At 27.2% G+C, this 12,398-nt stretch overlaps 2 protein-coding genes across 9 annotated transcripts in view; both read right to left on the reverse strand.

Moving 5' to 3' along the window:
• Positions 1–10,892, reverse strand: part of LOC102679525 (arfGAP with SH3 domain, ANK repeat and PH domain-containing protein) — a 35,676-nt gene extending 24,784 nt beyond the window's left edge. For 2 of the 8 annotated variants that reach the window (XM_031515334.1, XM_006609919.2), the window contains exons 1-2: positions 3,274–3,705; positions 844–896 (exon numbers count right to left, since the gene is read on the reverse strand). In XM_031515334.1, the coding sequence (XP_031371194.1) occupies positions 844–896; positions 3,274–3,364 (144 nt within the window). In that variant the 5' untranslated portion in view covers positions 3,365–3,705. Of the gene's footprint in view, positions 1–843; positions 897–3,273; positions 3,717–10,102 lie in introns of those variants that run through there. The other 6 variants (XM_006609918.2, XM_031515330.1, XM_031515333.1 and 3 more) reach the window with 5 other exon arrangements.
• A 311-nt stretch (positions 10,893–11,203) lies between these two features.
• LOC102680034 (40S ribosomal protein S19-like) lies at positions 11,204–12,214 on the reverse strand. Its single transcript, XM_006609921.2, has 3 exons — positions 12,077–12,214; positions 11,775–11,845; positions 11,204–11,639 (listed from the first exon to the last, which is right to left on the reverse strand). The coding sequence occupies exons 2-3, from the start codon at positions 11,843–11,845 to the stop codon at positions 11,246–11,248; spliced, it is 465 nt and encodes a 154-aa protein (XP_006609984.1). The 5' UTR covers positions 12,077–12,214; the 3' UTR covers positions 11,204–11,245.
• Between the last annotated feature and the right edge of the window lie 184 nt (positions 12,215–12,398).

The raw sequence follows: 12,398 nt of genomic DNA on the forward strand, positions 1-12,398 counted from the left end.
GAACACGATTCACTCCTCCTCGAACGAGGTGTATCGAAGCGCGCATAGAAAAGATGGTAAATTTAATCCTTTGTTTTCGATTCGATTTCTGTGCGAAGAATATTTGTATTTGGTTCACAATTCAGGTTTCGTCATTTCCAATTTAATTCCAATGTTTATTACAATGGATCCAGAAATATTTTTTTGTTCTGTTAAAAATAAATTATGCTAATTTGGATTAAATTTGTAATATGAATTGTCTTCAATCCAAAAGATCATCGTTTTAGAAGAGAAGTACGTATCGAAAATCAGTAACTCGCAATTTCTATGCACAATAAACGCTATATAAGAGATGCAAAATTTCGACCGATTCGATTAAAATGCTTACTTCTGCTAGAATGTTTCGCGATAGATTCGCGACAGAATTGAATTTCAACGGGTTTGAATTTTCCAGACACGTGATATGCTCGATTTAATTATTTAATCCCATTGCTATTTATTATATACTGTTAAAATATTTTGGAATAAAAAATTAACTTTTTTTCTACGATAATTGTCCATGTCTAATTTTTAAAATTTATCAGACACAAATAAATAAATAAAGAATGCTCTCGTGCAATTTAATTTGTTATTAACATATATATATATATATATATATATATAGACGCCGCATAAATATAGAATCTCAGAAAAAAAAAAGCAATCCAGGAAAGAATCCATGCTGTCAAAGAACCCTTCGAGCCGGTTGAACAATTATCAAAAAATTATATGGAGCGTGTTAATGCATTGGCAACATGTAAACGACCGGTTACGCAAAATCCAATAGCCATGCTGGTTGAATCCACGCCGATGATATTAGCTTACCGGCATTCCTCTACCGTCTTTGAGGGTAAGCACACGCAACATGCTTCCTGCAACTATTTCAATCGATAAACCGCACTCGAGTGAAAATCTTGTGGAAAGTTGGTGCCGCGTTTCCGCTCGAAATCGTTCCCTCGATCACGCGGTTGGTACGAAAAACCGAATTTCTATCGGATGCGCAAGATACTTTTCACGCGGTAAAATATGGTAAAGAATTATATTTTATTTCTTGATTATAATTTTTAATTCTCTCTCTCTCTCTCTTTCTCTTTCTGTTATTTTCTGAGAGAAAGAAATGCGAATATAAAAAATGAATTAATTTAAAATTGATCTTCGTTCTTCTCAAAGTATGTATAATTATTCTTCAAAGAATAAGTCGGACATTGGTTAATAAACTTTGATCTCTGTATCTTATATTTAATCATTTAATTAATCTTTAGCGTATCTGATTAAAGAGTAAAAAGAAAAGTGAACTTTCACGTTATACAAAAATAATCGGATTAAGATAAAAAAATTATTTATGGCAATAACATTTCATGAAAGTTTAATTAATTCGATATTTTATTTTCACGAATGAGATACTTCGAGTGCTTCGTTATACATTCTTTCTTTTTTTTTTTTTCTTTTTAATCATAAAACTTTAATTTGAAAAATTCGATTCGATTTCTTTCCTCTTGAACCAGAAAGAACGTTCAAATTAATATAAATATCGCATCATTTTGAAAGAGAAACACGATTGGAATGTAATTCCAATGTGGTTGATTTTACTAAATCAAAGGTATAACGATAATTATATGTATGTATTATACAGAATTCAACTGAGAATGGAATTAACATTCCGCGGATACGCCTTTGCTGGAAAGCTCATTTTTAATCGTTGTTCGGTTATCCACAAGAAATATTGAATTTCCGTTTTTAGATACCGAGAAGCTTATTCTCGAGACAGATCCTAGATTCATTTATAATAAAACTTGGCTTTCCAGAGTTGAGAATATGTTTGCGCGATGGTAATAATTTAAAACGTGGATGAAGGAAATTCTATTGCCTCTAAGACTACTTAAATATATGAAATATTTCTTACTTTTCTGCTATTTTTTGAAAATATGGAAATTCTAGATATAAATGGATATCGAAACTTGAAATAAAATGTTATAATAGACGATCAATTTTAAATCGATAATACGTGATTGAAAATGAAAAGATTAGAATGTTTTAAAAAATGAAGGAGTAAATTATTTATTATAATGGAACGAATTTATCGAATTTATCTTCTTTTATATACAGAAATGAAATATTTTAATTTTACCACTATCTATATCAATGTGTTATTATTAGTAACATCAAATTGCATGAGTGACTCACGAGAAACTCCTTAATACTGACGTTCTTTGAAATCAGCGTGGGTTTAATTTATTGCATTGCGATTTCCATGCTTGCGATACAGTAGATTATGCATTTAACACTGTTCGAAGATTTCTAAACATCTATTTATTTGTGCTAAAATGCGATTTAATTGCGAGATTGTATATAGAGAAAGGTGGAATAATTTTATTTCGTATTACAATCTCTAATTATTGAATTAAGATCACGTGCAAAAAAATTTTTTATTTGCAATGCTATAATCAATATAATGAAATACTTAATATGTATAATAGATTTTATTTACACCTATATCGATGTAAAACATAAGACAATTATTGCACTTTTTTACACTTATATATGAGAAAGAGAAAGATAGAAAACTACTACAAGTCATTATAAATAAATCTCTTAATGGCAATCTAACGGTATAATAATAAAACACAATCATGCAACTTGTGAAACACAGACACACGATTGAACTGATATTTAAATTACGCGCCACCGCATTGCTAATTTTTTACGTTTTTATGCACAATAACGCAAGAAAGGCACATAACCTACAAGCAGATTCTTATGCAATAAATCAATATTTCTAATGTCTTATAGAAAAATGAACTTTTTCCTATCTCACTCACAAGAAATATTTTTTTTCCTTTCACATTTTCAACGAACCAGTCGCTGAAGCGAACGACATAGAAAAAAAAAAAAGCTGCCAACAATTCTTAGAATATCTACCTCTTCATATAACTAATACTTTCCAATCCTAATCACATGACAATTAACCAATTCTTACTATATATCCAAAAAATACTTAAAATTATATCAAATACTTTCAAATATTAAATCAATTAACATAAAAAAAAAATTTATACAAAACTATATTTAAATATTCAATTTTAAAAATCGAAAATTATTATAAAATTACCTTAAGGTTAGAATTCTAAAGATTTAAAGTATTTAACTTTTCCTTGCTAAAAAGAACATTTGTTTTTTTTTTTTTTCGTTTCTCGATCGAAATTGCAATTCCCTTTCGATCGAATATCGAAAGATAATCGAATTCTCGCAATTTACCTAGATAGGGGAAATCGAAGAAGCGTTTCACCGTCGCGATGAAAGTCGTCATCGTGCTGCCCGACTTCTCGTCGCCGACGTTCCCCGGCATATGGAGATCGAGGATTACGAAATCGAGCGTGGAAAGCGCGAAAACAGCGGTCGTTTCTCGGCAAGAAACGGGGGAAACGTTGGAAGAATGAGCCGGAATAGGGACGGAAGATCGTTGCTTCCTTCCGTAGCACGTCGCAAACGAGAATAGACTGCGGTCGCGGCAAGTTGAAAATAGCCGCGTGGAACGTAAATTTTGATCGCGCGCGCGCTTGTGTCGTAAGTCGCGCCGCTAAAGCGGGAAAGTGGGTGACTTACACAGCTCGCTCAGGGTCAAGAGTAAACGAAGAAGACGATGATACTGGGTTAGGCGAGTTCCGTGACGGAGGAAGAGTGTTTAACTCTTTCGTTACGAACCTACGAGACTGTATTCTTTTTCGAACGAAAAAATATGGAATTCTTTGGCGAGTTTACGGGCCGTTTTTTTTTTAAGGAGAGGAATTTTTTTTGAAGTTTATGGTTACCGTGTGATTCTTTTTATATCGAGGAGAGAAATTAAAATGACGGATTTCATACTTTTTAACTATTGAGAACATGAAATTAATATTATAATTTATTGAGATAGAAATGTAATTATTAACTATATATCTATTTATTTTTATCACATCATTTTAATTATAATTATTTATATATGCAAAATAAATAGATACTATAGGCCGTTGTTCTAGTGTTGATATATAGAACGAGAGATGAATCGCGAGAGATGTGTCACGCGATTAGAAATAAAAATTGTTAGGATGGATTTGAAACATGATAGAAGCCAAATTTAGAGTGTTTCCTATTTTATATTTTCTTGGATAAAGTCTAATGAAACGAAGGTGAAATGTTCTTTTGACAGAAAAAATTTATATAGTATTGTGAATTCTTTTTTAAATATTCGAATTGAAGATAAAGAAGAAGTATTTTGAATGAAAATTTTTATAAATCATTATATCTATCTTTGAAACAAAGATGGAATTAAAAATGACGATATCAAAGAAATCAAAATACTCGTAAAATGTTTTATTATAATTACTGATAACAAATCAGTTATATTGTATTATTGTATTATAAAATTTGTATTGCTTATATCATTCTTTTATTTCATCAAAGATATCTATTGTACCATTGTCATATAACTTTTGTTCTTTCATTTTATTTTTAATTATATATTTGATTAATAAAAATTGATTAAATGAAATTAATTAAAATAAAAATGTACAATAAATAGTTTTCATTATTATTCTGAATCTACATATTTGTATATCCTTGAGATTTTCATATGCAATATAATTTTTCATTTACTTACATTAATATATTAAATTAAATTTTCATTCGTGTTATTTTTATATATTTCATATTCACGAAAATGATTGAAAAGAAAAGATCCGTATGAATAGGCTACACAGTGAGATCAGCTCTTTTATTGTCACTTTTTAGTAGATAGACATAAGATTACGTGATTCAAGTCGAATGTACATACGTTGAAGGTGACCATTTAATGCTCATTGCACTGGAGGACTTCTTATTGTAGGTATTGTAGATATACCGATATTGCTTGATTAGAGATTTAAATAGATTGAATTTCTTATATAAACATAAAGATAAAAATTATATATTTTACGATTTTATGATTAGATGACTAAGAATTTTAAATGAATTGCAGAATTGAATCGAAATCTCTTATCCTTATTCCATTATTAATAATTATTGTAAATATATATTTTTCAAATATGCAAATTCAAAATATAAATTAAATTTTTAAAAAACATAAAAATCGAGAATCTCTTCTTTCTCTATCATTAAAATTCCACATTTCTTCAAATCTTAAAATCTCAAAATAAAATAAACCATCTCGATTTTCAAAAAAATTCATTGAAGTAAATCTATTTTCATTTTCATGTTAAGAAAAAATTACTCGAGAAACATTACTTTGATGATCACACGCAGCCTGTGGGAAGTCCTCTAGATCGTTAAGGAGAAGCAGGAGAAAACGAACTGACCCGGAAGCTGGTGGCGCATCAAAGCAGAAGGAAGTGGTCGAGTATAATTTGCAAGAAAGCACCAAGTCTTGAATTGCATCGTAAAAGTAACTTGGTATAGGTGTACAGGTATCGACTTTCAAGGCAAAAGTAACACACAGACACATATACGCGTTATTTTCTCGAAGATTTTTCCTTTGCCTTGTGCACTTCATTGGAAAGCAATGAAAATCGAATTTCCATTCATATGGAAATATTTTTGAACGATAATATTGTTTTAAAATAACTTGAAAAGTTTGTGTTTGAAGAAATGTCTAATGCCTACTGTTGCAATATTTATTTTGAATTTGAAATTTTATAGATTTGTGAAATTATGTTATTTAAATTTACATAGGTATAAATTTATTCCAAAACTTATACCACTTAAACTTTTTATTATTTTCTTATGATACGTATTTCGAAATAATATTTTTACATAAGATAAAGAAAGCAAACAGATTCGTATCCTGCTCATCGTATTTACTATTAATTTATTGAATATAATAAATATACATCGAACATTATTTATTGCCATGATAATAATGTTACATTTTACGTACAATTGTGATAATTTAATCGTTTCATATTCATGCTATTTATAAATCTCCATTCCTCCGTTTTATACTTGAGATGACTTAAGTATCTAATTGACTTAAGTAATTAAATTGAAAATCGATTTTTTAAATTATCTAGAATAGAATATTAAATAAAATTATTTAATATTATTAAATTATTGTAAAATTAATAATAAATTTAGAAAATAATAATTAACAAAATCTTGAAAAAGAAAAAGAATAAAAACTTATTAAAAAATATATTAATATANTTGCAATCGAAATTCTGTTTCTTGATTGAAGATTAAAATGAAATATTACTTGAACTATAAAATTTTTAAAATGTAAAAAAAAAATATAAATTGCAATTTTAAAATTGATGTTTATCGAAAAATTTATTTGAAATTTATTTATATAGATATTATACCTTTGCCAATAATTTACGATTGTTTTCTTTACAAATAACATATTTTAGAATATCGAAAGAGTATTGATTATTGCATTAAAGTCATTCCAATAAATAATTCCCTAATTATTTTAAGCACCGTTCTTACCTCCATTATTATCATCATGAAGAATACTTATTCTATTAACATTATTACTATTATGGTGTTCCATAAATCAAGTCGATTAAATAAACGATAAAATACTACCTATTTTTAAGAAGAAAACAAATAAAATATTATATAAAAAAAATATACAAAATGTTTCTAAAGAAGATCTGCTTAATGTATTTTCTCTCGTATCAATTTGTATGATTTTTCATTCGCTCCATATGATTCGCATAAATTGTTATCAAAACTAATAATTTTTCTTGCACGTTTGTTAATTATTTATATATAATAGTAATACTGTTATTGTTTAAAAAATAAAATTTTAATAGAGAATTATAAATATTATAAAATGATTAAGAAATATTGATAAAAAATATTTATCAAATATTATATATCTTAATTGATATTAATGAAAAATTTTACTCAAAATAAATATACTTTGTTTAATTGTTTATTTTTAACATGAATTTAATTATAAAATTCGAAAAACTGTTGTAAAACAAAAAATAATGTGAAATATTTATAATATTGAATTTAATAATGAAAATATCTAAATTAAACAAAAATTCCAATAGATAGATAATATAATATTAAATCACAATCAACAAGAATCACGTATTATGATTACAAATAAAATGTAGAATCTGATATAAAGATATTTTATTGGAAAATAAAAATACGTACATTTTTTTTTAACCATTTATATTCTTTAAAGCTGTATTTTCTTATCATTCTACTATCATATTTATTATTATATTAATCTATATATTGTTTATATCATTATATTATATCATCTATTGCATTTTTCTTTATCACAAATATTGTTTTTTTTAAACAAAGTATTAATTATATAAATTATTTATTTCTCATTTCTAGAATATAATAGAAAATGTAAAAGGAAATATTAGTAGAAACTAATTATGATTTTATTTTTTTTATCAGCAATTGAAATTTTATACTTGAAATAATTTTAATAAACTTTGTAAAAATAATTATTCACGATTAATAATCAATAAATAAGTGAAATTTTTTGCATTAGTTTTTTACAAATATATATAATACGAATATATTTGATCTAATAATATTTATAATTTTTGATCTATAATTTTTTATTTTCTTATGTTTTTCAATTCGATATAATATATATTTATATGTTTATATAATTATTCTTATATTTTATAAATAACTGTTATTTATTGTAATAAAACTTTGTTATAATTTTTATCAATTTTTATCAATATTTTATTGAATGAATATTTTACGCTATCGGCTTTAACACCAATCTAGTATTCTTTTATGAAAAGAAATTTCAAATTTAGTACTTCCATGCATAAATTCCACTTCCGACTGTGTGGCACACTTTCCGCACTAAGTTTCATATCTACACTTATTACAAAATACGCCCACGTTTTGATAATATGCAAAGGAGAGGTGTTGCAATGATAAGGTTTGCATTATCAGTGTTTATTGATTGTAATTAAACCTCACGCGTAATCTAATCTAAATATATATAATATATTCGCATTAATATACAACGACCCAGTTTTTAATAGAAAAAATTCTAATTTAATGATGTTTCAAATAAAAAATTGTTTTAAAATAAAATATCTTATTAAAAATTAAATATTTTCAAAAAATATTTGAAAAAATTTTCATTATACATGATATTTTGAATAAAATATTTAAATTTATTATAATTTTTGCAATAAAATTATAAATATCTATTTTTAAATTGATAGTTATAATTTCTTTTATATTGTAAAAAAATGTTTATCGAAATAAATTCCGTAATCTCAATAATATTCAATGTCAGGAAAATATAAAAATGAAAAAATTTTTTTTATCTTTATCTTAAAATGAGTATTTCGTACGACAATTAACATAATCTTGTAATTATACGAAAATTATCGTAAATGTTTAAAAATAATTTATATTGCATAAAAAAAAACGAAATCTTATCGTAAACTATTGGCATTAAAAATTATAGTATTTTACTATTGATTTTATTAAATATATTATAATATTTTTAAATATTAACAAAGCAATTTTCATGTATTTTTCTATATATAAATTAAAATAAAATATTTTTTATAACAAAACACTTCTTAAGATGCATGAAAAAATTTAAGCTATAAACAAACATGGTGGACAATCGAAAGAATATGTCGATAACTGTCTGTGGAACTGCATAAGCACTTTGATTCGAACAACCATCGGTGAAAATTTTCATGACCTCGGATAACTTGGAAACGGATGCCGTAGTTCAAGCTAATATATGTTTTGCTAAATAGCGCAAACCGCAAGAATTATGGTGGCTTTTAAATTACAAAAGGCTCTCGCAACAACATTCCTCACCGATAATTACGTTGGCACATTACGATTTCTTATTACAAAAGTTCTATTATTTGCATCTTCATGAATTGCATGAAAAAATTTTTTCTTTCTAACGAAATATAATTAAGAATATATTAATATTTGGACACCGCCCTATTTTTTAATTTGTACATAAAATTATTTAAATTTGAAATAAAAGATTTATTATGACTTTTAGATACACAAAAAAATTTTTTATTATATTGAAAAAATTATAATTAAATATTTAAAATATAATTATCAAATAAAAATTATAAATTGCAAAGTATGAAATTTTTCTTTTTTTACAAGTATTTTATACAAAATATATAATTTTTCATGATATCCAAATATTAATATATTACAAAAAAAAAAAAAAAAAATATAAAATCTAAATTCTTTATAAAAAATGCTATTATAAAGAAGAAAGATCATTGTTATTTAAGAAAAGATACTTTATGTATCTATTTATAAATTGTATATATGAATATATGAATAGTTTATATTTTCACGTGTTATAAATAATATGATATTTATATATAAAAAGATTATAATAAATTTTTAGATACAATGAAATAAATTCAAAAATAGTATGATATTTGAATGTTAATATAATTATTATATTAATATATATTTCCATTTTATAAATTCTAACGCGCTTTCGTTATACTAATTAATCCGATTCAAAATCCTCGAATACGTAACGTTTACGAGTCGTAAGAAATGGATACACGCAATACTGCGAAAATACACTGTCATCGATCAGTAAACCTGTATATGTATTGGCTGAGAAAATGATAAACATTCCTTGTTCTCGACAATCTAAACGATCCAATACGTGTACGATTAAAAATTCCTCCTAAATCACTGTTTTCTTCTAACCTTACGCGGATGAAATTCAATAATGACGGCATGTCTCCGTACGTTACCCAAACTGGAAATTGCGAATCGACTGTAAGCGATATTTACATCATCAATATAAACTGATGGAAATTGATAGATATGCAAGCCAAAAAAAATCACAATAAAAGTTGCATGCACTATTGAAGACTTCTATAAGAATTTAATGTAATGCATATTATATCGAAAAATCATTACATCAATCACATTTATATCATAGATATATAAAACATCCATGAAGCGATTGTGAAACGCCCACGCATTGAAACACGCGCTCGACCACCGATCAGAACTTCTGTAAGGTTACGTTTGGAAATGCGAAACAAGAGAAAATTTGATTCTATTCGTTTAAAAAAGGAAATCATGCAAAAAGATTTACCTCCTCGAGAGATGTGATTGTCTGTCTGCATTGTGGCATCCGCGAGACGAAGGTAGACGTGGTGGGTGAATTATAATCCTCCCTCGTCTCCTCGACGAACTCGCTTACGGCGATTAGGCCCGGCATTTTTTCTCTCTTTCCACCTATATTGGCCGAAATGATGGAGACCCCCAAAAATTTTTTCACCGGTCTAGCACTTAGTGCCGTTACACTCACTTCACTCTAACACTACGCACTTCACCGTTTCTCCCGTGTGCACCATAAATTCCGCGGGAGGGCTGTCACCTTCTGTCTCCTCCCAATGCCGTTTCCCGTGACGCACGGTAAACGTCGTCCCGGTGCGACGAACGGACCCAGAGAGGAGCGTCGACGGGAGGGGGGAAGGACACAAAGAGAAAGAGAAGGAAGGGGGTTGAAAAGAGAAAGAGAGAGAAAGAAACTTCAAGCACACGGTCTGTCTTCTCTACCAGCGAGAGACACTTGCGCGACACGATTATTTCTTTAACATTTTGGTCGCTCGAAGTTTCCCGCAGTGGCCGCGAGGAAACATATTTCACACCTTTCCTATCTTCGCGCGGCTCACGCTGCATACACACTTTTACGCGCGTACGCGGCTGCGTCCTATAAAAATCTCTTTACACCTACTCGTCACTCGATCTAAAATCAACCTGATCGGTGCCGAAACGTTTTCGTTCACGGTCAAAGTTTTACTGAGGCGGCGCTGTATACACTTATACCTTCACCATTAAATTTATGGTTATATAGAAAGTCATTCGCATTAAATTCGATAGTGCTGCTATCTTACGATTTTATTGCAATTCATATTTTTGCTTATGAATGTTGCAATATATATGCATATTTACTTATATTTAGATTAATAGATACATTTAAATATAAAATAAATAATCGTGAAATATAAATTTATATTTCTTACTTTATCTATTTATAATTAAAAATTTTCTTATGATAACTTATAAATAATTAAAAAAATAGCACATTGTCTTGTGATATTTATGTTATTTGTTATCATTAAATTATTTAAGATCTCTAAAATTAACTTATAATAATAACTATAGTAGTAGAATAAATAAAATTTTAATATAAATGTACGATTTTTTAATTTTTATTATAGAAATAGAGAAATTAGAGAACAAGAGTTTCTTGTAACTTAAGTTGTTTTTTGCTTTTTGCTTTGACTTGGGCAGCAATGCGATCTAAATCTCTACGGCCTTGACTGGTAAGTTTACGTCCACCAACTGGAGATTTTTCAATGAGTTTAAGTTGTTCCAAGCTCTGTAGAGCTTTGCGAGCAACACCACCTGCCGATCGACAGAAATGGCTAGGATGAGTACCATTACGTTTGCGTCCTCCAAAAATTTTTGTTACTGCTCCAACACCAATTGGACTTCGAATATAAATATGACGAACTAAAGCAGCACATCTAATATAATACCAATCTGGATCATATGGAGCAAGTTCCTTGAATCGTGCAGATTTTACAATATCTACCCATTCTGGAACTCGCATTTTACCTGTCCTAAAATTTCCAATAAATTAAATAGTTAGATATTTAAAAAAATTGAGAATATATATTTTGTTATTTATTCACAACACTTTTTGAAATGAAAACTTTTTTGAGGTTATGTATCCGGTAGTAAAAACAATTGCTCACTTTTTCAAGAACGCGGCAAAAGCTTTTACGAATTTGTGCTGATCAACATCCTTAAGCGTTACGGAAGGCATCTGAAAGAAAAATTATAAATAAATTTAAGATTAATATTGCAAATATTGTACACTTAAACACACGTGTATTAGAATAACAAATATAACGAAATTCAATTAAAATGCATCGTGCATGTAAAAATATGTATACATATTGTATAAACTATATTAACTATTTTGAATCATAATTTGTACTATCTTTTTTCTAAAATAATATGCTAAAATAATAGAAAAATTAACTGAAGTACACACCTTTCTTCGAAAGCTAGCCGGAAAGAGATTGTTAAAGATGGTGCTAGAAGCAAACTACAAAATGGCTGTACTAACAGGAAACGACCAAAAAATTTTAATACATAGAAATGTATCTTAGCTAAATTATATTTATCATTTATTTATAATTATATGGAATTTAAGTATTTATTTATAAATATAATCCTGATTTAAAATTTATAAAGTTTATTATTTTTTATTGTTACATAATATAACAAAAAATAAATTATAAATTAATTTTATTTTTATACATGAAAATACTGCATTCATTTTTCATTTCATGTATGTATATATATATATATAT

Source organism: Apis dorsata, unplaced genomic scaffold (assembly GCF_000469605.1).
Source record: "Apis dorsata unplaced genomic scaffold, Apis dorsata 1.3 scaffold_65, whole genome shotgun sequence".
NCBI classification, from domain to species: domain Eukaryota; kingdom Metazoa; phylum Arthropoda; class Insecta; order Hymenoptera; family Apidae; genus Apis; species Apis dorsata.

Excerpts from the sequence above, each read along its gene's own strand:
- LOC102680034 (XM_006609921.2), bottom strand. The coding sequence starts at position 11,845 with ATGCCTTCCGTAACGCTTAAGGATGTTGATCAGCACAAATTCGTAAAA. Across the intron at positions 11,640-11,774 it reads TTTGCCGCGTTCTTGAAAAA|GACAGGTAAAATGCGAGTTC; the intron begins GTGAGCAATTGT and ends TGGAAATTTTAG.